This window comes from Camelus bactrianus, chromosome 2 (assembly GCF_048773025.1).
Source record: "Camelus bactrianus isolate YW-2024 breed Bactrian camel chromosome 2, ASM4877302v1, whole genome shotgun sequence".
Classification (NCBI taxonomy): Eukaryota; Metazoa; Chordata; class Mammalia; order Artiodactyla; family Camelidae; genus Camelus; species Camelus bactrianus.
In genome coordinates this window covers 58747464-58773561 of record NC_133540.1, presented here as the reverse complement: position 1 = coordinate 58773561, position 26098 = coordinate 58747464, and the positions used below count along the sequence as shown (strand labels likewise).

The 26098-nt window shown below is 37.9% G+C and overlaps 1 protein-coding gene across 3 annotated transcripts in view; it reads left to right on the top strand.

Annotated features, from left to right (window-relative positions):
* Nucleotides 1-26098, top strand: part of EGF (epidermal growth factor) — an 84565-nt gene that overhangs the window by 32281 nt on the left and 26186 nt on the right. For all 3 annotated transcript variants that reach the window (XM_010953681.3, XM_010953680.3, XM_045515781.2), the window contains exons 6-16: nt 2373-2498; nt 3649-3771; nt 7403-7525; nt 8453-8578; nt 9658-9794; nt 12033-12181; nt 16584-16688; nt 18466-18689; nt 22059-22226; nt 22943-23092; nt 25699-25818. In XM_010953681.3, coding sequence (XP_010951983.2) covers nt 2373-2498; nt 3649-3771; nt 7403-7525; nt 8453-8578; nt 9658-9794; nt 12033-12181; nt 16584-16688; nt 18466-18689; nt 22059-22226; nt 22943-23092; nt 25699-25818 — 1551 coding nt within the window. The remainder of the gene's footprint in view (nt 1-2372; nt 2499-3648; nt 3772-7402; nt 7526-8452; nt 8579-9657; nt 9795-12032; nt 12182-16583; nt 16689-18465; nt 18690-22058; nt 22227-22942; nt 23093-25698; nt 25819-26098) is intronic.

The following is a 26098-nucleotide window of genomic DNA, read 5'->3' as shown; positions in this document are numbered from 1 at the left end:
AGGAATTTACCAAACATCTGATTCTGTATAGAACCATCATCATCATCATCATCATCATCATCATCATCATCATCATTATTATTTTTGATGTGAGGGATCTCAGAGAATATCTACTTCGACCCTTTTATTTCATGAAAACTGAGGTCAAAGAGATAAAGTGATTTCATGTAAAAGGCAGACTCAAGACAGAACTCAGTTTCCCAATTTTCAATGCAGTGGTCAGTCATCTATCATTCTGGGTTTGGAAAGATTTTTAAAAGGGATACTTACAGCAAGCATAATCCCTCAATTTTTGGGTTACCTCAAGAAAGTGGTAGCACTTTGGTGCTATTAAAAGACCAAATCATATGGTAAAAAAGAATATGAAAATGAATATATGTATGTTCATGTGTGACTGAAGCATTATGCAGTACACTAGCAATTGACACAACATTGTAAACTGACAATACTTCAATTAAAAAAAAGACCAAATCAGATGTTTCTGAATTTTTGTTGTTCATTTGAAAACATTATAAAAATGACAGTTAAAACGATTATATGCTCTTTTGTTAGAAGTTTGCAGTAAGTGCATTTTGTCTCCAATACATTTTCAAGTTCCTACCTTTAGATACTTACTTTAAATATTTAAGGTCATCTCACTTTTAATTTTCTTAATTATAAAATTTTGATATGTGAAGCATGTAGGAACATGAGAAACAATGTAACTAAACATGTGCAATTGGCATAAAAACTGTGGACAAGAAACAAAACTTTTGGAATCAATATCCAAAAATTATCCAGTGCAAATCTTAACTGAGTTAGCAGGTAATACTGTGATGGTATTAAATAATTGGCAAGATTGACTGTGCATTAATTCTGTCAAGAGATCTGAATAAACAAGTTTAAAGTAACTAAGGAACTAATACAGACTAGCGAAAAGGAGGTATTCGTAACTGAGATGTAAGTGGGCTGTTCCTTTAGTACCTTAGGCCGATATTTCTCCAAGTGTGGTGGGAAGATTCCCAGTATCAGAATCATTCCAGATTCTGGTAAAAAATGAGCCTTTCCCTTGATTTATCAAATCAGAATCTCTAGAGGGTAAAATGCCCCCCAGGTGGTCTCGATGTATATTAGGAGGAACATTTTCAAGGGTGTAAGAATATGTTTCTACTGTGTGATGCTGTTATTGGTCAAGAAAAGAGTTTAATGACTTGAAATAGAAGGAAACGGGTAGAGTCAGAGTGGGGAGATAAACAGAGACCAGAGAAAGGAACCTACATGGAGAATGGTCTCAGCCTCTTGCACTGCTGTGCTCAGGCTCGTGCTGGCTTGTTTCTTGTGCCTTTCACAGCTCGGCCGTATTTCAGCAGTCCTTCTCCTAGGACTGTGGCTCTTCCCATGATACTCACAGGCTCTCACTGATCTCAGCTCTGCCAGGGCTCTGGGTCCTAGACCCCAGACTTCTTCCCTTGCTATCACCCATTACCGGAACTCTGGCCTGCATCTCCATGCATCTTGAGATCTGCCCTCAGACTCATGCTTATCTCTATTTCCCAGAGCATTTTACAACGTCATTGTTAAAATTGGCAAAAAATAAGAAGGAGCAAAATTTGAACAGGGATATACGTACTACTGGTTTAGCCCTTGACTCTGGCTCTGAAAATCAAAGGTACCAAGTTGGCCATTTGTTGTTCAATGTATTTGGCTAATTTAACCTCAGCACGTACCTTACCGAGCAGATCTTACTCTTCACCCTGGGCTAGTTTGTAAAACATGGAATGCTGGCAGCAATAAACTCAGAAATCTAGGGATAAGACCTATGGCAATGTTATATATTGTCTGAAGGATATTTGTTCTTTACATAAGACCCTAAAAACAGATACAGTTCTGACCTAAAATATTATACTTAATTCTGACCTAAAATATTATACTTAAAAGATGTTCCTAGTTTTGCAGCTTTTTAATTTTGCTTCTTAAATAGATATTTCATTTTCAGCATTTGTTTATGTGTCTTATCTATTCTTTAGATAAATACACACACATACATACATACATACTTTTAATAAAACTAGATCAAAAAGAAAAAGCTAGTAAGTTGTGCTTAGTATTTGTAGGATACTAATGCCATACCCAAGGAATGGTGTTTCTGGCTAATTAGGATGTCCTATCCTGAAAGATATTGTAGGAGAAATACAATTAGAGAAATAAATGGGCTTCAGAAAGCTGAGTAAGCTGGGCTAATGTTTGACCCTAGAGCAGTGCCACCACCGTGAGACAACACACCTGTGGATGTCACAGGGAGATTAGAGTTCTTAAGAATTATGAAAGAAACATGCATTGTCATTGTCAAAACACACCTCCACTCCAAATGAACAATTTTTTTTTTCTTTTAGATCAGGAACTCTGCAAACTGCAGAAAGGAAACTGTAGAGGCAGCATGTGTGGGCAAGAGCCTAAGTCCCGTTTGTGCACGTGTGCAGAGGGATACGCTTTAAGTCAAGATGGAAAGAACTGTGAAGGTAATGTGTGGTTGCTCTCTGAAGCAAGGACAGCCCACCTGAGCCCATGGTTGTTCTTCAGTGGGCCATCCAGAGCCTCAATGTAAAGCCAATGTCAAGTTTCTCCCTTTGGTTCCCCCAGAAAGGCAATTTTATTTTTCCCCAATTTTAAAGCCTTTGTAATACTTTCAGGTCTCCTTTTATTAAATTTTATGTTTTATTGAAGTATAGTCGATTTATAATGTTGTATTCAGGTCTCCTTTGTATCTTGTGTTCCTAGATCATATACTTTCTAAGGCTGCTCAGGGATTGATATAAGGAAGGAATTCCCTGAGTGGACTCCATGGACCTCTGTGGGTTTGACTGTGTGCAGAATGTCAGTATTTTCAAATTTTTTAGGGGAGTAGTTCCATAGCTCTCATAAGATCCTCAAAGAGTGTGTGACTCCTGCATCTCACTGCATAACCATCTGGTAGGAATCTTAAGAAACTGCACCAGGGCTGGTTATCTTGGGGTCCTCCTATTTGGAGACTCCAGGCCCAATGTAATGACCCAAGGAGAAATGCCATGTCCTTTCTCCTGGGAGGTCCAGTGAGTTACTCATGAACCTAATGGCTGCAGCATACATTCAGTGGAACTAGTTGGAGCAAGATTTCAGGTAAACCTGGCATCTGCCTGTTCATTGTAGTCCCTGCTTACATGGGACTAGTGGGCGAGAGCCATAGCTTAGAACAGTGACCTGGAAGGCTGGGGTTTAGTGAAAGTAAAACTACTGGGGAATGTCCCCACACTCAGGTGAAGGGCCCCTGTCAGCACTGAGAAGGCTGAAGAGCAGAGCAGGGGATGTCCCATTCCTGTCAAGAACTTCCTAGAGTCCTTGGCTTAAATGGCTGTATCTTTTCGGGGGAATTAGTACTTTTTTATCCCAAGGGTAATTCTAATATGAAAATCTGTATTTGAAAGTATAAACAGTGACAGTGTAAACCGAGGTTTTCATGATAATTGAACTGACCTCTTTCACCCATTGTTAGAGTAACAAAAACAGCCTTGCCAGTCAGTTACAGCAGATACAAGTGTGAGGTGCCCTAATTTTTGCTGATTTATTACTGATATTACAATTCATTTTCAAAAATAACATTTCAGAAAATGTTTTGCTGTTGTCATTGTGTAGATGTCAACGAGTGTGCCTTTTGGAATCACGGCTGTACTCTTGGATGTGAAAACATCCCTGGATCCTATCACTGTACATGCCCTGTAGGATTTGTTCTGCTTTCTGATGGGAAACGGTGTCACCGTAAGTCACAACAAGTATTTACTGCATGATTTCCTTCATTTTCACTGATGTTTCTAAGGTGGCCACAGTCTGGGTTGGTGGTCTTTGATCAACAGTATGCATCAAAATTACCTCAGGGTTTTATTTTATTTTGCTTTTTAAAACATGAATGACTGGGCTCTACCCTAGATCTGTTAAATCAAAACCTCCAAGGTTAGGAAATAAGCATGCATTTATATATTTTACTGTTTGTTTATCCATATTTTATTATATTTCATTATATATCTCTGAAAGATAAGCACGTAAGAAACACAACCGTGATACATTATTATATCTAAAAAACTAGCTGTAATTCCCTAGTACCATGTAATACCCAGCCAGTTTTCAGGTATAACCACAATACCATTATCAGAACTTAAAAAGTTAACAGTATTCCTAGTAACAGCAAACACTAGTCAGTATTCGAATTATTAAAAGAATATTTAACGGTTGATATGTTTGGCTAAGTATCCAAACAAGCTCCATGTGTTGTATTAGCTTGATACCTCTCTCTTTTATCCTATGGATTTACTCTCCTCTTTTTTTCCCCTTGCAACTTTTACAGAAGAAACCATATTTTTCCTGCAGTTTCTCACACTCTGGATTTAACACACCTAAATGTCCCTGTCCTTCTGCAAACTTGTAGTTAGATCTAAAGCCTTGATCAGATTCAGCTTTGAAATTTTGTCAATAATACTTAATAGGTGTGTTTATTCTTCCATCAGGAGATACATAACATCTGGTGGTTTCTCTTTCTGTCATCCGTTATAAAGTTCCCAATGGTCCTTCTTTTTCAAGACAGTTTTACTGAGGAAAAAATACGCATGATTTACTTTTCACCAGTCCTTTCTGGCATTCTTCTAACGATATTAGAATCACCTGGGTCAGTAATAGCCAGCGTGCATGTTACCGACCGTCCTGCATCCATCCCAGCAAGGGTCCTCCTGCCCGGCGTCCGTCGGGCCAATAGAAGGAGACCAAGTTCTGTGCAGAGGCAAAGGGAAGATATTTTTTGATTTAGGAATAAAGAAGCGCCAGCACATGCTCTCTCCGAAAGGCGCCAACAGGGCTGCCTTATACGGATCTCCTCAGCTCGGGAGGGTGCGGAGTTCTCGCGAGACCAGGCGCAGCTGCGCCTCTCAGCTCCAGATCACAGCGCAGGCAGAGCGTCTCCGCAAACGCCTGGTGCCGCCATCTTGGTTGGAGGTGTGCACAGCTGCTCCGCGCCCGGTCCCGACGTGAGGTGTCTCTGCCGCCTCCAATCCGATGTCTTAGGCGGAAGACCTTTGCACACGGCACTCGCCACAGGCAAGTGAACCGAGACTAAGCCCAAAGAAGAGGTTGGGCCTTATCACGTAAATTCTGTCTTTTCCCGAGGACCCCAGTGGGCAGGGCCGGTGACTTGCATACCCTGTAGTATTTTCCACATGCTGTGCCAAATTCAGTATTATTGCCACTGCAAGGATGGGCGGCATGGTGTAGTACTCTGTTTCAGATTCCCTCAAGGCTGGGCATTTTTTGGCAAGGATGGACAGTTTCCCTTTGCCTTGTCTGAACATTTTCTTGTACCCACAATACTTACTTTCCACTTTTTATAAGGAGTCGGAACTTAGAGTTGATGATTCCAGGGACTTTTTTTGTTTTATGAGGGGGAGGTAATTAAGTTTATTTTTTATTTATATTTGGAGGAGGTGTTGGGGATTGAACCCAGGCCCTCGTGCATGCTAAGCATGCCCTCTACCACTTGAGCTATACCCTCCCCCTTCCAGGGGCTTTTTTTGTCTTTTTTTCTTACGCAATTTTTCTGTCTTAGATGTGGGACCCGCCTCAACCAAGAGCAGGTGCCAAGACAGCTGGGAGCGAGAAACAGCCCAATGGTCTTTCAGGGGATGGTTGTAGCAGCCATAACACTCGTTTTCTAGATCCATTATTTAATCAAGAGTTTCGAATGGTGATATATAGTTCTAATATTTCTTTTAAATTATTAATTGTAATACCTTTATGAAGAGATCTTTTCTCATGAACTGTTTGATTACCCCAACATACAATTTTTACAGTTAAGGCAGGCTGAATGTTGAATTTTTTTTTCTTTGTTTACTTATATTTAGAATAATGGGTTTGTTCCTTAACACCTTCTTATGGTGGCCAGTTTTTTTTTTTTTTTTAAGTATTATTATGAACGCCTAGATTTTTAAAAACATTTTTAATATGTTTCAATCCACTGCAGTTGTTATTCTTACTGATGAGCAAATTGTCTCCTCTTTGGCTGGTGGAGCCTCTTCAAATGGGTTCCTGACGCCAGTAGTCTTTGATAGTTTCCTCTTACCTGGTAGGACATATATTCCAGGCTCCTCTTGTACATTCTGTAATCTAGACCTAGAACCAACAATCTCTCAAGGCCACTGCTTCCTTTTGTTGAGAAATTGTATTTAGATAACGTAATTTGCTACAAATTTAGTCTTTGTTTCTGGGCCTTTTGGGGCATCAGAACTAGGAATACACTTTTAAAAAAGAGAAATACATTATGTGTTCATATGGACATTCTCAATTCAAATTTAGGATTACATATTCAGATACTTTCTTATAGATTTCTTATTGATTGTACCAACATAGCTAAGTAGAAATAAATGTTTAAAATCATGTATATTGTCTATCACTGATTCAGAGATGATGGGGAATGGGTTTGTCTGGGTCATTTGTGCTTGGGAAACAAGGCACAGAAAAATGTGATGGCTGGTAATGAATTTCTTGGAAATTGCCCACTACCTTTGTGACTGTCTATGGAACTTTCCCTTCATCTAATACAATGTGGTTTACCAATGGGCAGGTACACTCAAGTGCTTGATGTTAATGCGTTACAGAGTCCACCATATGCCAGGCAGGACACACATAATTTCACTTGACTGTCAAAACTTCAAGAACTTCTGTGGTATATATTTTATTTGGAATTTATTTTGATGTATGGTGTAGGGTAGGGATTTAAATTTTACCTCAAATCATTACTCAGTTATTTCTCTACCATTTACGGGATGATCTTTCACATTCACAATTATTTAAAATGCCTTTATCATATGCTGTATTCTTACATGTGCTTGAGTCTTTTCTAAAACAAGGTTTCTGTATAGTTCTATTATCCTCTTGGCCTATTCCTGCACTCATTACCCACTGTTGTAGTTCTTTGACCTTCATAATACATTTTAATATTTGTTTAGAGCCGCTCATTCTCTTTCTACACCTAACCACAGTCATACAATGTTTTTAGTTTTCTTACACATACAATTTGTTTTCCAGAGGAACTTGAGAATCATTTTCCCAAGTTCCATTTAAAATATTTTGGAATTTTGATGATAATAACTTTAAAAGTATTGTTTGACAGAAAAGAAGCTTTGAGAAAACTAGAGTCATTTTCCAGAATTAGAAATCTTTAATTTTTTTAGATTTGAAATTTTTTTCTTTATTTTTTTTATCTCCACTGCCACAGCAATTCATAAATGTTTGATCTTTATTTAACTTACTCACTTCAGGATATTATTTTTGAAATTAGCAATTGATTTTACTAAATTTCCACATATCTGATTTAACACTAATCTTGACCTTATTTTTCATTAATTAGAACTAATTTCCTGCCCAAACAATGTATCTGAATGCAGCCATGACTGTGTTCTGACATCAGATGGTCCCATATGTTTCTGTCCTGAAGGCTCAGTGCTTGAGACAGATGGAAAAACATGTACTGGTAAGTTTATTTATCTTTCACTAGTTTGAAAACACTCATTTTCTAAGTGACACCTAAAAATTGCATCTACTGATAAAGGAGAATAGATTTTCCAACATTACATGTTGAAAGATACTTGCCTAAAGTATTAACATATTGATTTAAATAGGATTTTGGGGGTTTTTTTTTGTTTGTTTGTTAATTTTTAAGTAGTATAGTGATAATGAGCAAGAACTTCAAAGCTGGACAGCCCTGAGGTAGCATCACCAGTTACTGGCAGTGTTGTTTTGGAGTAGTTACTTGCCCTCTTTTGGTCTATTTCCTTGTCAGTAGAGATTAATGATACCTGCCTCCTGGACTTGGGGCCAGTATTAAACAAGATAGTGGATTTGGGATGCTTAGCCTGTTCCTTGCACTTGTAAATACCTCTCTACTTTTATCTTCATAGACACTTAAGCATATAGAGGGAAGGTTGTAACTCAGAATTAGTGGAAGAGTTATATGTGACTTTTTGTTTCTTTTTCATAAAAAAAGCAAAAGAAGTCAAGAGACCAAATATCTGAGAGAAAAAAAATATGCTAATCACTAGGAAAAGTTAGACCAGCTGCCAGACTCATCAAATGCATTTCTTATTCCAGCCAGGTGCCAGTATACTTGTTCACAAACTCAAAGATAGAGCAGGAAGACAAGGGCCATTGGGATATGAAGGGTTAACATTCAAGATGTCAGTTTAAATGAAGAGAAAAAAAATGTCAGGTTATAGGGAGGTTAGAGTATAGTGACATTTTCCTCCTAATCTCTGACAAATAAACTTGATTGCAGCAGTATGAATGATTGTGGAAATGGTTTTAGAAATCAACATATATTAGGTTCACTTCAGTCTTTTGATGAAAAATTGATACAGTTTTGCATGACATACCATCATTATCAAGTAATTGTTTTTGGTAGGCTGTTCATCACCTGATAATGGTGGATGTAGCCAGCTCTGCATCCCTCTCAGCCCAGTATCCTGGGAGTGTGGTTGCTTTCCTGGATATGACCTACAGCTGGACAAAAAGAGCTGTACAGCGTCAGGTTAGTGCTGTGAACGTTTGAAAGTGCATCTCTGCAAAAAGATTATGTGAAAATGTTTTATTTAGAAAGAGTATTAAATTACTTTTGGCTTCTGCATATAAAGTCTGATCTTTTACTTTTGGAAATGGAAAACAATACATTGTAAATATAAATAATAAATTATTATCATATAAATAATAATTGAGGAATATTTTGAAGTTAATTAGCATTGAGCAAAAATTTGGTACAACATCAAATATGACATTAATGTGTATATGAAAGTCATAACCGGAATAGTCTTAAAACATGTTATAATTGAGGCATTTGTTGATTGATTTGATTTTCATGTCCAGTGAATATAATAATAATCATAATACTTTGACAAGTTCGGTCCTTTTCATGACAAAATTCAATATGAATTGTGTGCCTCAACTATTTTTTTCATCTTGTGATACTACATCTCTTGTGTCCTTCAGTAGCCTTGGAAATCTGAGATCTATACAAAGTTAATTTAATCTCCCCTGGATTTCATTACACCTGTAATCTGGGATAACATAATGATGAGCCTGCAGAACTTGCCTTAGTCAGACCCCAGTACTCTTAACTTCTCAGGGCCTTAGTGAATGTAGCATAATTTGAGCTCTGAAAATTATCAGGGTTCTTGTTATTAACTCACATAATCATACTTCCATTTCAGAAGTGCCCAGGCCAGAGAAAGGTATTTATTTGGACATGAATTAATACTATCTGCTAATATTAATGTCTTAGTATCTTTGAATCAAAGAGATTACAGCACTAAGACTTGCATCATTTAGCTAAGATGTTTGTTATTTAATACTGGTTCTTTCTGTAAGTAGTTTGCATTTTAAAAGCGGGCACCTAGACAAGGTGGAAACCAGTGATGAAATTCTGGCCATATTTTACCTCATAGAAAAGAAGGTCTTCTTGCTTATCTTAACCTCCACCACGCTGGTGGGAAATTAAGAAAACAAGTCCACTAGAAATTAAGGAAGAGGGTGCAATGAATGAGAAGAGTCAGAAGTGCTTTTCGGATTCCAAGGCATATGTTAAATGCAGCCATATTTGAATTTGGTTACCAGGACCAGAGCCTTTTTTGCTTTTTGCCAATTCTCAAGATATTCGACACATGCGTTTCGATGGAACAGATTATGGAACCCTGCTCAGCCAGCAAATGGGAACGGTTTTTGCCCTAGATTATGACCCTGTGGAAAATAAGGTATGATTTTGCTGCTTGGATAGATGTGCTTGTGCTTTAAGGACAGAATAGAGGATTTTATCCTAACAGATGACCCGGGCTACTTGAGAAGCCTCTGCTAAGCTCAGAATGATTAGGAAAAGAAAAAATTTAATATAGATAATGAAACATCATTTCAGAAAACTTTGAGGATGTTTCTCTTACCATAACCCAGCCTTGGTCCTTGATGTGATTCAGCCATTTTATAGGGGATGACTGAGCAGGATCTGAAGTTTAGTTTCCTCTTTAGAGGTGACAGTGGAAAGCTAGCACAGTGCCATACACGTAGGAGGAGCTCCATAAATCGATTTTTATCTATTTGCTGTTAGTGGGGCAAGTGGGAGGTTGGGGTGCAGCATAGGAAGTAATTTGCATTTAGTACATGTCATCAAGGGAGGGAATTCAGTGACCTCCTAACCATGAAAATCAAGAAATGTCCCTAAGTTGTGTGGCTCATGGATGAATGGCAGTCTAACACAACGTTATTTACATAGTAATTTTACATGAATTTTTTTTTGAACATTAGAATTTCTGTTATCAACCCAGTCAGCTGACCATTTGGTCTTTAATTTCTTAGTTATATTTGCACTAGGTTAGAATGTGCTTGAAATGATATGTACTGTGTCTTCTGGAGATTAATCACCCAATAATTATAAATTTACAGTTATTAATCTCCATAATTATTTAGTTATTACTAAATACTACATTAATTCCTAGAATTTCAAACTTTGTGCTTTCGTTTCTTCTTGTCTTTGACGCATTCTGGTAAATACCTGGTAAATGGCCAAAATAGACAGAGTGAAGCAAATTGATTCTGTGTTTAATTGGTATGGATTCATAGCCAAATATAATTATTTTTGCAAATAGAAGTTTTATAATTAAACACTACTAGCAAACAATTCTTCTTTCTTAAAGAGCTGAATCTATGTGACTCTATAGAATAATTATATTAACAGAAAAAATTAATAGAAACAATTCAAGATTCATTTATTACCACATTAGCTTTTTCGCACAGTCAATATTTTTTTTACAGCTAGGTGAATAAGGAGACCTAGAAGGAACTTCTAGTCTTGTGACTTATTCATGGTTTTGCATTTCTCTGCTCAGTGTTCTCATTTTCTTGCTGCTTAAACTGTGGTCCTGGGACCAACAGCACTAACATCATCAGCTGGAGCTTGTTAGAACTGCAGGTTCTCAGGCTCCACCTCAACCACTGATTCAGAATCTGCATTTTAACAAGATTACCAGGTGTTTTGTATGCACATTTGAGTTTGAGAAACAGAGCACTAGAGGAGTGTTTTTTACTGTGAGAAGTGTCCATTTTTATATTATGAAATAGAACTTTTTCTATTTTATCCAGAAAAATAACTCATTATTTAATGAATTACTGTTTTGTAAATACTCTCATTATTGATGATAGGTTTATATACATATATGTACTCACAGTTAATATTCCACAAATGCTATCATTAAGTTGTCAGCTGACCCATAGTACTTTTTAGTCTTGTCCCTGTTTGATAGTCTGCATACTAGGCTGAAAAAGAACTTTGATCCTGCAAGGTATGTCCTATTGGATAAGATGGATTAATTAAAATAAAATTATGTATGGTTAGAGATGAAAGGAACTTTAGCAAATACCTAAGCTAATTTCATTTTTATGGCTGAGAAAATTGAGATTAAATGACTTAACCAAGGCCATCAAACAAATAAGTGCCAAAACTAGGAGAGCAAGCTGTGTCTCCTGACTTGTCGTGGAGCCCTGTGGATTGAGCAGAAGATAAAGCCCAGGTTGCAGCCCTCATTAAACTGTTCATCTTTGCTCCCTTTCAGGCTCTAGAAGCCATCAGCGTTCAAGTACAATGGCTTTGTTTTTGACCAATGATCAAAGATGGACAAATTACCTGTAGCAACAGAAATATGTGCCAGGCACAGGGCTAAGGAGTTAAACATTTAGACAGCTAATATGCTTGGTAGTATTATCCCCATTTTACCATTTTACCAGGAAACTGAGCCTCTGAAACAGTGAGTAACTTGTTTGAGTTTACACATACCTGGGAAGCAGCAGAGGTGGAGTTCAGTTCTCCACCTCTGTGTCTATCTCCAAAGCCAAGATCTTAATGATTACACTGTATGATATAAAGATTTACTAACCCTGTTTTATGTATTTTGTATTAATTTTTAAAACAAATCAGACAGAAATGCCTATGTTCTCTTTTGTAGGTGTACTTTGCCCATACAGCCCTGAAGTGGATAGAGAGAGCTAATATGGATGGTTCCCAGCGAGAAAGGCTTATTGAAGAAGCAATAGATACGCCAGAAGGTCTTGCTGTTGACTGGATTGGCCGTAAATTCTATTGGACAGACAGAAGGTATGTGTCCTCTTTTATTTTTAAGCCACATGGAATGGAAGTAATGGAACAGGTAATTACACTGCTGGCTTCATCCTTCACTTTGAACACAGGAAAATATTGCTGGGCACCTGACTGCGATTAAAGGAAAGATGCCCCCAGTGCTGTCCACAGTCCCTCCACCCTCTCCCCACCACCAAGCAGGGCAGCCCTCCTTTCATCAAGATTGTATCTTTCAAGGTCTGTATCCATGGGCAGATTCTGAGGAGCAAGAGAGTAGCATGTGTTTTTGCACTTCAGGCTGTTGTAATCAGAGAAACTGTATGGATACAATCAAGAAGCATCCTCTGAGCATCTGCTGTGGATCAGGCTCTGTGCGAGGTAGCGTGGGAGATACAAAGGAGCACGAGGACTGGTCCATGTTTCCAGTCAACTCACAGTTTAGCTGCAGAAGTAAGGCAACAACATACCTAGGAGAAACTACTACAACTGCTTGATCTAAATCTCAGTACAAGGAGTGTCATAAGGCCATACATAAATAACTGCCATATGAAGGGTAGACACTCTCACAGGGAGCTCTGGGAGGGGCTTCCGTGATCAGCCTGCCCAACCTCCTCATTTTACATATGAGGAAACTAAGGCTCAGAAAGGCTAAGTGATTTATTTGAGGTTGCACAACATCCAAGTGACAAGTCTTGACTAGAACCTGCATATTGGCTCTTGGTTAAGTGAGCATGAAGGAGGGAGTGAGAGCTTCACATTGGAATTGTGAGGAAAGTCCTCATGAGGTAGGGAAGATGGTCTGCTTTCCCTTTGATGGAAAATAACAGAACCAGAGAGAAGTTGTACTGTGTCTGTCCTCTGGGCACACTGCTCTTGGGACTGCAAGAAGCACTGCTGTACCTGGGGGTGGGGGGTGTGTGTGTGTGGCCTGTGAACCCTAGGAATGCTGCAGGTGGGAGGAGGAGTGGGGAGGGAAGTGGCTGCATCCCTTCTGTGTGCTAGTGAGAGGAGAGCCCACTTCTTTGCTTCTGAGTAAGGAGGAGCTAACCACAGAGTACCTCACAGGAGAGGATTAGAGGTTCCATGCTCTGGGTTACTTTTACAGAGTAACTTAAAGCTGTGGAGTGACATGGTAGCAAACCTGAACATCTGGCACCTGTGCAACTATGTTAAAGTAAAAGAAGGGGAAGTCACTGGGGTTTTGCCTCTGAAATCAAATGTTGTCAACATAGAGGAAGAAGTCTTAGGGATTGGCTTTATATGCTTAGGGGTGGGCCTTCTATGTACCAGAAAATCTCTTTTGATCTGGATAACCCATGGGAAACAAATGGGCTTTTAAAAATGAGCCAGATGTATGCTGTGATACACAGTTATCAATACTATGGCATATCTGTATCCAGAGTGAGTACATTTTCATTCATTCATTCATTCATTCCTTTGGGTATTTATTCACTTGTTCAATAATTGAGATGTACCAGATAGTGCACTAAGAGCTTTATATCCATACTGACTCCCCAGAAGGTAAGTTTTTATATCCCCAACTAAAAGATAAAAAATTGAGAATCAAAGAGGTGAAATAACTTCCCCAAGGTAAAGCAGCCAGCAAGTACTGGATCTGGATTTCAAATGGAAGGATGACCATTTCTAAAGCTTATGTTTTTAATAATCATAGGTATGTATTGCCTCCAACAACTGGAGTTGATAAATATGCTTAACCCAGAGTCATATAACAAATGAAAATACAACTTCATATAACTTTAGTTGTAATAGTGATAAAAATCATAAAAACAGCCTTCTCTGTGTTGAACCTACTTAAAAAGACATTTAAAATGTTAGCCGTGCATAATAACAGAGTTTGTACACGACTGTTTTCAGAAACGTTGATTGGGACAGCAGATGTCAGCCGCTTTCAGCCCCTCTAAGGATGCTGGTCTCCTCATATTTCCCACGTTCGCATGGCACCTCTAATTTTAAGTGTTTAATTAATAGCACCATAGTACCTACTGCCGAAGCAATGCCTTCGGGAGATAGACCGGCATCATCGTATCCTGTAGGATCAGACCTCAGATTCTCTAGTTCATTGACTTGAGTAATAACAAGCCCTTCTCAAGTTCTCTTCCCTCCAAAGGCAGCTGCTAAGAGAAAACCTTTAATTTGTCTGGAAATGAGAGGTTTATAGTTGGAAAACCTTGATATTAGCTAGCAATTGGATTTAAATAACTGGGATTCCAAGCTTGTGATATTAGATTATATGGTAACTTTTAACCAAGTAAAAGAACCAGAATGGATGCTTACAGTTTATATTGGCTTAGGAAAAGACAGATTCAAATGAACATCTAACTGTAGGAAGGAAGCAAATTGACAATTCCACTGGCAATGCTTTTGTTTAGCATTAAGAAATCATGATTTCTAAAGTCAAATGCCTAGTGAAGAGAATCAAGAGGGAAACAATGTAAGATAGCTGTGTGCTCATCCTTTTGAGGTAACAAAAATTACCATGAGGTAAAAATCACTCTTCTATGGTTGTTGGATGGACAACTCTTGCCCTGGTACAGGATGGATTTAGAGAATCCCAGTGGCGTTGAGACCAATTAGATAATGAATAGAAAGAGCAAGACGCTCCACTAGATTAAGGACTCTGCTTCAACTCATGTGAACCCGCATGTCCGTCCTTGTCTTTGCTTTCTCATGACCAACACTGGAGTTTGAGATGTGCTTTTCGGCTGAATCAAATAGAAGTGTGTTATTGGGTGACCCCGTGGGGAGCTTTGAGAGGAAATTCCATTAGTCCTGCCTGAGAGAGCTCGAGTCAGGAGCTTGTGTCGGTCTCAGTTCTCATCACCTCACTCCTCAAAACAGTAAGAATTTGGAGATGATGTAGCAATGAGATCAGAACTGACAGTTTTATCTCCCCTGGTCACCAGCAAGTGGTCTCAGAATTCCTTCCCTCCACCAAGGGAGCAGTCACGGTGACAGTTGTGACTTAGTGAATTTGACTCATAGAGTTCAAAAGTACCTTCCACCCAGCAGTACCCTTCTGGTGACCACTCAAATTATCTTTTAAAAAGTGGCACTGGAGTATATAAATGGTTTCAAATTATCCACTGCCCTGAGCTGGTAGTTTGCAAAGCGTACTTGACCCAGCCCAGGTTCTGAGCCAGTTTTACCTTTTACCTCCCTCCTGCATATGGCCCATGAGGAAGAGGAGATCAAGCCGCTTCCCCACCACTGGCTAGAAGGGGCATTTGAATAGACACCCTGGGGATCTCCTTAGCGTTTTGCAGGACAGGGGAGAGGGAATTGTCCTGCCCTGTGTTTCGGGGCAGGCCTGTTGCTTGTACACATTGCTTACAAGAACAAGGGATAGGCCTTTCCAGATATTTGTTGAATAAATTAAAGATAGTTGTAGTTTCTAGTTTGCAAGCGGGGAACAGGGGAGCAGGCTGCATGTGGTGGAGAAGAGAGGTTCTTTTAATCCCCTCTGCTTATGGCCCTGCCTGCTTCAGAAAGCTGCTGGGGCTGGAAGCCCAGGAGAGCTCACAGTGCACTTCAGCAAGCCACCTGCCAGCCTGCTCGGAATCTGCCAGTTGCAATCTTTATCTTCTCTGTTTTGTAATTCCCTCTCCCTCTCTTCCTTCCCCTCTTGCCTTCCTCCCTCCCTCCCTCCCCTCCCCTTCCTGTCCCTACCTCTTGCTCTCCTGCTGATCTTTGTTTACTGTTGTGTCTCCAGTGCTTAGGCCAATCCCTGGCACACAATAGGTACTTAGTAAATGTTTATATGATAATACAGATTTGTTTGACAAATACATGGAAAAATTAGAAAACAAGAGTTTTCTTCCCTTCCAGATTCTAAAGGGTTATTACATTTTTTTTTTAATGTAAAGAGCAGCAAATATTTCAGTACTCCCATTTGTCTTAGAATCACATGGAAGAAAATTAAAAGTCAATATAACTGTCCCCCTACTGTCCTTGTGCTGACTGTCTTTGTGACCCTTACAGGTCTACTCTCTCTCCTCCCCATGGTCTGTGGCCAAGAGGCTGAGATTCCTCTGGCTTTTACTGGTTTCAGCAGGAGCTGGGAGGTTGTGAAGAGAAAGGAATGGTGGTATTTACACTTCTGGCTTTATCCCTGCCGGCCCACTGACACAGTCCCCTTCTTACTTTATCCTTTCACTGTGTATTTTAATTGCTGGGGATAAATATTGGGAAACTAATTAAAACACTGTGTTAAAAAAAAAACAATAGAATTTGTGGGCACGTTCTGACGTGTGTGAGAATGTGTGTGTGCACATGCACACGTGCAATTGGGGTAGTTTAGAATGTCTGTCATTGCTTTTCAGTAAGTAAGAGGGGAAAGGAGTATTTTTGTTTAAAAAGTAAAGTTGATGTAACAAGCCTTTTACAATCACATGCATTTTAGGAAATCTCTCATTCAAGGGAGTAATTTAAATGGAAAATACCGTGAAGTAATCATTAAAGAGGATATCTCTCAGCCACGAGGAATTGCTGTTCATCCAATGGCCAAGTAAGTATTTGTGAAAATAAAGACCTTTCTGCAGACGTCACGTGACAGTTCATGTTTGCTGTGCTAATGTACAAAATTTGTCGTTAAGACCTCAGGTGGTCAGTGGAATCAGAAACCAAGAAAATACATGAGATTTGTTCAAATGTGCAGAAATGGTATGGCTGGCATGCCTTCCTCATCCTTTTAATGTCTTTTGATTTTCAATTCTTTTTTTTTATTTAAACTTTTTTTATTGAGTTAGTCATTTTACAATGTTGTGTCAAATTGACTTTCAATTCTTGATTTAAAATTTTATTGTTTAGCTATCCTTTCATTTTAAGTAAAATCAAGTTTTTTGAAAATCTTTTTGAAAAGAAGGAGCTGTAATTCAGTAACCAATGAGACATAAGCCCATTACCCTACCTACTTTGTTTTGAAATCTACATTGTTTCCTGAGAGAGGCTGATGTTTGGATTGCATGGCTTATGAATTTTATTTAGAAAAATCATAAGATGAGTTCAAGTGATAGGTCATTCCTAGATTTAGACAAGAGGAAAGAGAAATCTTGAAAGATTAGAAGGCTGTATGTTGTTTTTCATTGAAGTATAGTTGATTTACAATATTGTGTTAGTTTCAGCTGTACAGCAGAGTGATTCAGTTAAACATATATATGTATATATTCTTTTAAAATTCTGTTCCGTTATAGTTTATTACAAGATGTTGAATGTAGTTCCCTGTGCTATATGGTGAATCCTTGTTGTTTATTTTATATATGGTAGTGTGCATCTGCTAGTCCCCTACTCCCAATTTATCATTCCTCCCCTTTCCCCTTTGGTAACCATAAGTGTGTTTTCTATGTCTGTGAGTCTGTTTCTGTTTTGTAAATAAGTTTATTTGTACTGTTTTCAAGATTCCACACATAAGGGATATCATTAATATTTGTCTTTCTCTGTCTGACTAGCTTCACTTAGTATGATAATCTGTTGGTCCATCCATGTTGCTGCAAATGGCATTATTTCATTCTTTTTTATGGCTGAGGAAAGGCTGTTGTTAATTGTGAATTAGTGACAAATGTTTGTTTAGGTTTAGAGATTAATTTAAGGAGATTCCTTCCTAGTTAAAAAATCAGGGATAAAAGCTAACAGTTTTATTTATGATGGAAATTTTATGATAGTCTATGAGAAATAATATACTGGTAGAAATAGATAATTAATTTGGAGCCAGCCACATAATTAAAACAGTGGGAATGTAACCATCTCTAAACAAGCCAGTGAAAAGATAATAAATCATAATGACTTCAAAAAATGTGCCTAAGCACCTGATTTATGGAACTGAAAACTGACCAAGTTAACTGAGTATATCATATAAAACTGGATAATAAATACACTCTTCCTTTTATATTGTAATTTTACATATATAGTGAGTTTAACATATGCATAGCAGAGGGACAGGCTAGCAAGAAGCTTCCATTGCCTTTTGCAGCATGAAACACTTAATTTAAGAATATGTACTCAAACACTTTCCATTAGTGATATACTATAGTTTTTAAACAAATGATTCCTTTTTTATCCAATGATCTGAGCTTAATTCAACATTTTCTGTCCAAATGTTCTACATAGAGAAGGTAATTTTTTGCTTTTGAAAATTATTTGTCCTACATACAGTGCTATACTTTCTATATTCGTTGGTGTACCACTTTAGTTTATCCTAAAGTGATTTACATTAATGTTTTTAATGAAAGAATAAAAGAATTTTTTTCCATGCAAATTTTGTTTGTTGTATGTTTTCTTGATTAAAGGAGATTATTCTGGACTGATATGGGGATTAATCCACGAATTGAAAGTTCTTCCCTTCAAGGCATTGGCCGACTGATTATAGTTAACTCAGATCTGATCTGGCCCAGTGGAATAACGATTGATTACCTAACTGACAAGTTGTACTGGTGTGATGCCAAGCAGTCTGTGATTGAAATGGCCAATCTAGATGGTTCAGAACGCCAAAGACTTGCCCAGAACGATGTAGGTGAGGCTTTGGAATGGATGTTTTCTTCAAGTTGGCTGAGTATTGAAGAGTATTAAATACAAAATATGTTTACACACATACACACACACACACACACTCTCTCTTTCTCTCTCTCTCACGCTCACTCACCGCCCCTGCCCCTCCTCCCCCAAACCCTTAAATATATGGTGAGAAAGATGTAGAGACAAATAGACTAACAGACTTCTCCGGGATTTATGAGCTATGAGAATTACTTTTAACACTGGAATATTGGATAAAAAATAGTGGTATATAATCATTTCTCTTTGCCAAGATTTCTTAAAATCAGAATGAAAATATTAAACATTAAAAAACTTATTTAGGTATAAATAAATGATTCAGCTGTTATCATTGTGTTTTATAAAATGTCTTTTTCACAAATGATAATATCACCTTTAGGCATTAATGAATATCCACATATCCACTCGTGCAAAGATTAATAAATATAGATTTCTGTCCTATTATATTTTCAGATTTTGCATAGGGTATCATGTATTTTCATAAATACCTTTGAAACCATAGTAGTCTATGCTGACTGTTAAAAGAGAAGTGCAAATGGTTGTGAGATTCTATAGCAGTGGGGGATTCATTTTGATTCAGGGAATCTGCAAAGACAATATTTGAACTGGGCCATGTGGTAAATAGAGTCGTAAAATGTTATCATTTGAAATACAGCTGCAAAAATTGGTCATTGTGTATTAGTACTGCCAGGATGTATTAACTAAACTTAATTCTGAATGTACTAGGGAGCCATTGCATGTTCTTGAGCAGGAAATGTATTTGGTAAGATTGGTACTTCAGGATAACCCCTTAGGTAACAGTATAAGGGTTGTATTGGAATTTGGAAAGAAATCAGTTTGGAGTTTATGACAACTGTTCAGTCAGCAGTTAATAAAGGCCTAAGCTAGAACATTGCCATTTAAAAGAGGAATGGAGGATTAGAGTATTACAAAAAAATCACTGTGATTGAAAACCTGAGAGAACATGGTAACAGATTGGATATCAAAATGAAGGTCGGGGGGATGTTAAAGGTGCTTTCAGAATTTAGAAACTGGTTGGTTGAGAAGATGGAAAAACATGGTCCCTCTCTTTTAGGAAGAAGCTCACAAACTAAAAATCTGTGTAAGATATTTTTTTTTTTTTGCCCACTCTCTTTGGTAATGAATTTCTAAATTTGTATTATACATTAAATTATCAAGACAAGTATAATTTAAAATTTTATGTATTTTGAAGCTTCTTTAAAAACTGACATATTTTACAGTAAATCATAAGCTTGTGTATAATCATAGATTTTATCATCCATGCACCTAACATATATTTATTGAATCATTATAAGAAGTAGAGATACGGTGGAGAGTAAAACAAATACGGTTCCTGTGAAGTCATGGGGTCTAGTAGGGGAGATGTACATTATTTAAAAATATGTCTCCCAAATAAATGTAAAATGATTGTTTTGATTTATCAAGATATAAAGGGATTTAAAAATTCCTAACTAGAATGTAAAGGATATTCTAAACCAAAAAGCATAGGAGATATTTTGTAAATAATTTTACTGCAGTAATCTATGACTAATACAACTTCCTATTAAAGGCCGTTATGAAATAATTAGGTATGAAAATATCTAAATAACCATTTCCATCATTATAGTGCCACCTACTGGCATATAGTGGTGGCAGCTCAACTGCCAGTTCAGAATTTTAATGTAAAGATTGAAGGAATTCATTTTTAATTTAAAACACAATTGTGCCTCTCCTGTAAACAAAACAATAGGGAAGATTATATCTAGTGTGGGGTTTTTGTTGAAAAACTATAGCTAATTCTGACACACACTACAACATAGATGAACCCGGAGGTCATTTTCCTAAGTGAAATAAGTGAGTCACAAAAGAGAAATATTGTATGATTCCACAGTTCTACTTAAGGTATCTAGAATAGTCACACTTAGACAAGAACAGAAAGTGGTGTAGTATTTGCTGGGGACTAGGGGAGGGGGAGACGGGAAGTTGTTTCACGGGCATAGATTTTCAGTTTTGCAAGAAAAAAAAATTTCTGGAAATTGCTTGCACAACAATGTGAAGGTATTTAACACTACTGAAACTGGGTTGTCTTAGGCTAATATGGTGAATTTTGTTTTATGCGTTTTCTGCCATAGTGAAAAAAAAAACCCACAATAGCTATATTAAAAAATTCCCTTCCTACATTTATGGCTTTAATTTGGGACAAAAGCTAGAGACCGAAATGAATCTTAATGGCAGCAGTCAATAATGATGGGTGGAGATCCATTTTCAACAGGACAGATCATTTGCATTTGCTGCCACTAGAGGGAGACATTCACCCTAATCCACCAAATTCATTGCTTATTTGCAAAGTCTGGCCTGGGGAATGTGACGACGTGATAAAAACTTCCAAACTTGTGGCTCCTTAGGCTTAGCCACCAACCACTTGAGATAGTGTATTAAAACATTTCCCAGCTTACTAAATACTGGAATATCTTAGAGCAATTTCAGTGGCATGGAAAAGTGGGTTTAGTTGAAGAGGGATCAGAAGAGCCCACTTAGGGGTAGATTGGGGGCAGCAGATAATAAATGACTTTTGAAAAATTTGGCTGAGAAGGGAAGAGACAAAAAGAAGCTAGAGAGGTTCAAGGGGATGAGGGAATTAAGATAGGAGAGACCTGAGGCTATTAATCAGCTAAGAGAAAGAAACTGGTAAAATGGAGAGAATGAATGTAAATGAAAAGAGTAACTGACAGAACAAGGTCCCAGAGAAGGCAGGAGGGATGACACCAGGAACACAATCAATGGATGAATTTTAGTTAAGAGGAGAGATAGAAAGGGATGTGGGGGTCCAATGCAGGAAAATGTGTTAGTGGAGAGGGGAATTTGAAGAGACTGTTAATTCAGTTACCTTAGATTTTTAAAAATCTTTACAACAACCTGTGAATTTAATCTACTACTTAATTACTGCCATTCAAAAGACAAGGAACCTAAGACAAAAAAGAGTAAAATAACTTACTCAGTTAAGTTGTTTATTCTATCAGTAGTGACAGAATCACTGAACATGGAGATCTTCCTGCCCTGGTCTCTCTCTTGTTGGTGTTAGTCAATTAGCCCACATTCTCCCACTCTCCATATTTTAGATGTCTTCATACCAGCAAGCTCCCATTCTGAGATGAGGTTCCCTCATCACGTTGGTTCTCCTTGACACAGATGTAGGTAGTGGCTCCTACTTTGCTTAGCAGCTGTATTAAAGCATTGATTTAGTGTAGGAGATGGGTGTATATTTCAAGCCTTGTCCTTTTAAAAATATGGCAAAGACAAGATGTATGTAATGAATTTGGGCTACTTCCAGGTCACCCATTTGCTGTGGCTGTGTTTGAGGATCATGTGTGGTTCTCCGATTGGACTATGCCATCGATAATAAGGGTGAACAAGAGGACTGGCAAAAACAGGGTACGTCTCCGAGGCAGCATGCTGAAGCCCTCATCACTGGTTGTAGTTCATCCATTGGCAAAACCAGGTACGCTGGGCACAGTCGTTCTTTGACTGGAATCTGTGACTATTTTGATTGTTTGATGGCAGGGAGGAGGGGAAGATGTTGCAATCCTTACTAATTTGGGTATATGTTAAAATTCCCAGAGATTTGGATTTCCTTTTAACTAAGAATCTTGTTGTGAGTTTGGGCTTTATCCCTCCAACCTCATCTTTTCTTCTCCTGAGCAGCTTTTACTTATCTGCTCCTTTTCAAAGACTCGGGCTAAAGGCACTAAGGACCAGGGTGGGGATGGGTAGAGGGAGCAATTTAGAAACCTGCAGTGGAAGCTTCTCTCTACACTGGGCCTTCCCAGCCACAGCCTGAGAGTGTCACTGAGTGAGCATCAGCTAGGAGTAAGTAAGCAAATGGAAAAGTCACTAAATGTCCTACAGTCACTCTTTCTGAATTGTCCTTTGTCAGTTTGACTAGATTATGAGTCAGGAAATAGGAATCCCATCTTCCCAGATAGCTTCTTGAACAAAAGTACTGTCTAAACTCAATAAATACTCGTAAGGTAATAACATTCTGAGCTTATCTTAGAACCAGTGGCTCTTTATAGGAACTCTTCTGAAATACTCTTGATATAGGCTTCATTTAGATACAGAGTTTCTCTCCCCTAAAGCTGTGTGCTTGAGATCTGTATCAGTGGCACCCCTCTCATCTCCAAGCCCATCTGTGAATGCATCTCTTCTTCCTGATAGGAGCAGATCCCTGTTTGCATCAAAATGGAGGCTGTGAACATATTTGCAAAGAGAGGTTTGGAATTGCTCAGTGTTTGTGTCGTGAAGGTTTTGTGAAAGCCCCGGATGGAAAAGCATGTCTGGCTCTGAATGGCCATCAGATATTGGCAGGTAATATGATAAACTGGCTAAATTATCTTACCTTGGCTCAGGAATATTGTTCTACATTGATTCTATGCTTGTGCTGATTTTTAATATTTTATATTATTAAAAGCTTCCTTGCTTTTAAGGATGCCAAGCTGTCGTTTTTTTTTTCCCCTCTGATAAGTTTGGTCTCCTTATTACAAACTAAATTTGATTGCTCTCCTCTGGCTGTAAAATTAATGAACAAAAGATAATATTCAAAGTCTGAAGTTCCATTGCTCCAGCCCCCCTATTTATGGTGGAGTAGCCTATCCTTGGAAATAAGTATCAGTATTTTACCAATTCAGGGAATATTCAAAGACATTTTGTTTAGAAGTTTTATGGCCTCAATTTTAGAGGTAGTCATATTACAACCCCCCTGCCGCATGACTGTCCCAGTAGTACTGATTTGCTTCCGTTGAATGTGCATCCAGACAGTTAAGGTGTATTTGGATTCATCTCTTGGTATCTTATACCAAAGAGAATTTAAATTTTATTTTAGATGTTTTAAAAAATTCATGTTTGTGTGATAGGCATGGTGTAAGTTAGGTGACAGATTGATAACAAATAAATGGATTAAGTTATCTATGGACCAGAATTGGGTATTTTGGATTTTCAGAACTTTCTATTAATTGTTGCCTTAGGATAACAGTTCTCAATCTTTTTGGTTTGAGAGTCTTTTTACATTCTTAAAAATGATTGAAAATCTTAAGGGTTTTTGTTTGTGTGGGTTATGTCTATCAAGATTTATATTAGAAATTAAAACTAAAAAATTAATATCTTTATTAAAATTACAGTAATAGTCTGTTATATGTGAACATATTTTTATGAAAATAAATAAAATAACTTTTTTCAAAACAAAAGTATGTAGTCAGAAGAATGGCATTATTTTACATTCATATGTTTAATGTCTGGCTTAATAGAGGGCAGCCCGATTCTGCCAGCTGTCTCTCTGTTAGGTCTGTTGCTGTGTTGTTTTGGTTGAAGTCTGTGAAGAAAATCTGGTCTCAGACAGACATAGAGTTGGAAGAGGGAGGATTGTTCAGTAGCCGTTTCAGATGCCTTTCTTGTATATCTTCTTTTGATACTATATCAGAACTAGACAGGTAATTGTTTCTTAAAGCTAGCTGCAGTGTTGAAACTGAAGCCGTATCAGTGGACTTTTTGCCGTCTGCTACATTAAAATCCAGTGGTCTATTTTGTGTCTGTTGAGTAGATTTTTTGCCATGTATGGTTTTGTAGCATCATGTTTTAGTTGTTTTAAAATGTTGATTGAATTATGCAGATCTTCCAAATGTCATATTAATATATATAAAATCATATTTGTTAATTTTTATCATCAAATTCATTAGAAAAGCCTTTGAATATCTGGATTTTGTCAAGCTCAAAGTGGTGGAAAATTTTCCAGAATTCTACTTTTCACTTGAAAGATCATATTTTATTATTGTCAACAAGCACTGTGAGTTATTTTCCTTGAAGTGAAAACATCCCTCCATTCGTTTTTTAGAAAATACTGAATCACCAAATGTTAATGACACAGTTTATCAGTCATTCTTTCAGGTAAAAATCATGTTCAATGAAAAAAAGAGTCTAGTTTTGGCTTGCAACTCTGAGAGTTCACAAGTGCTTTTCCTCCAAACAGCTATCATAACCTCAGTACATACACAGTGTTTTATGTGTGCGTCCCGTTTCATTATGCAGAATATTAAAGAGCCAAGTAGCTCATGGGTAAGATTTCTAAAAATCAATTTTACTCCCTCATCATGGGTTTTTTAAGTGAAACTGGAGCGTGTGTGTTTGCGCACGCGTGTGTGTGTATGTGGCAGTGAAGAACACGACCACTAGTAGACCGCAGCAGAGAACATGCCACTAGTAGCATGACTTGGTTTAAGCTAAGGCACCACACCTTCACCCATCACTGCTTTTGCCCCATTGGTACCAGTGTCAACACAGTGAAAATAATGATACAGTTATTTGCCTTTTATGAAAGTAGTTTTGACCTTATAGACTCTGGGCAGTGAGACCCAGGGATCCATGGACCATGCTTAGAGAATACGTGGTGTTTTAGGGGATCCATTTCTCCCATATTCTCGAAAATTGCATGGGTCCCATGGTTATGTTAAATTATGGTTGTTTAATGCCCTTCTGCATTTCTAAATACAAGTTAAATCAGGCTAAAATAAATGTTGAAAGCAGCCTAAAGGAGGAGGAGTGTATGTGAAAGGCAGCTTGGGGAGATCATCTCACTAAGTTGTCCTTAGTAATGATGGACTGTGATTATGAGTGGATTATGTTCATAAGGCTTTTGGTATTGTACCTTTATTGGTTTTTTGCCAGTACCTAAACGAGTCCTGTCTTCCTTCCCTCCTTGCTCCCCCAACCCTCAATCATCAAGTGCACAGAGTGAAGCTGAGAGGGTATAGTATAGCAGGGAAGGTTTTTCTGAGTCACCAAACCCTATCAGCTTCTTTGAGTCCTCCTACTGTAAGCATGAGTCTGAACTCACAACCAACAAACGGCCATAAATATAAATTAACTCAAACTTTTCTTGAATCACAGAAGGTAAATTAATTGTGTCTGTTGACCTTCAATAGGTAGTGGACCAGATCTGAGTAATCAAGTAACGCCATTGGACATCTTACCCAGGAGTAGGGAGTTTGAAGATAACAGTACAGGATCTCAACAGATGCTAGTGGCTGAAATCATGGTGTCAGGTATGAATAATAAGTTCTCCAATACAGCTTTGGTTCCAACAGTTTCCATCCTACTAATTAGAAATTCTGAATTATCTCTAACTTAATGTTGACTAAGTCTGCACAAACCTAGTGAGGCCAAACTTTGGACTCAAACTTTGGTCTTTCTCTTCTGAATAGTTTGCCTGAGAAAGATGGCTGCATATTAGACAGAACATGATCTTTACTCATTGAGAGTTTTTGGACTGAAACTTCCTTGAAGAAGTTGAACTTGAAAACAAAGAGGAAAAATAGGCCAGAA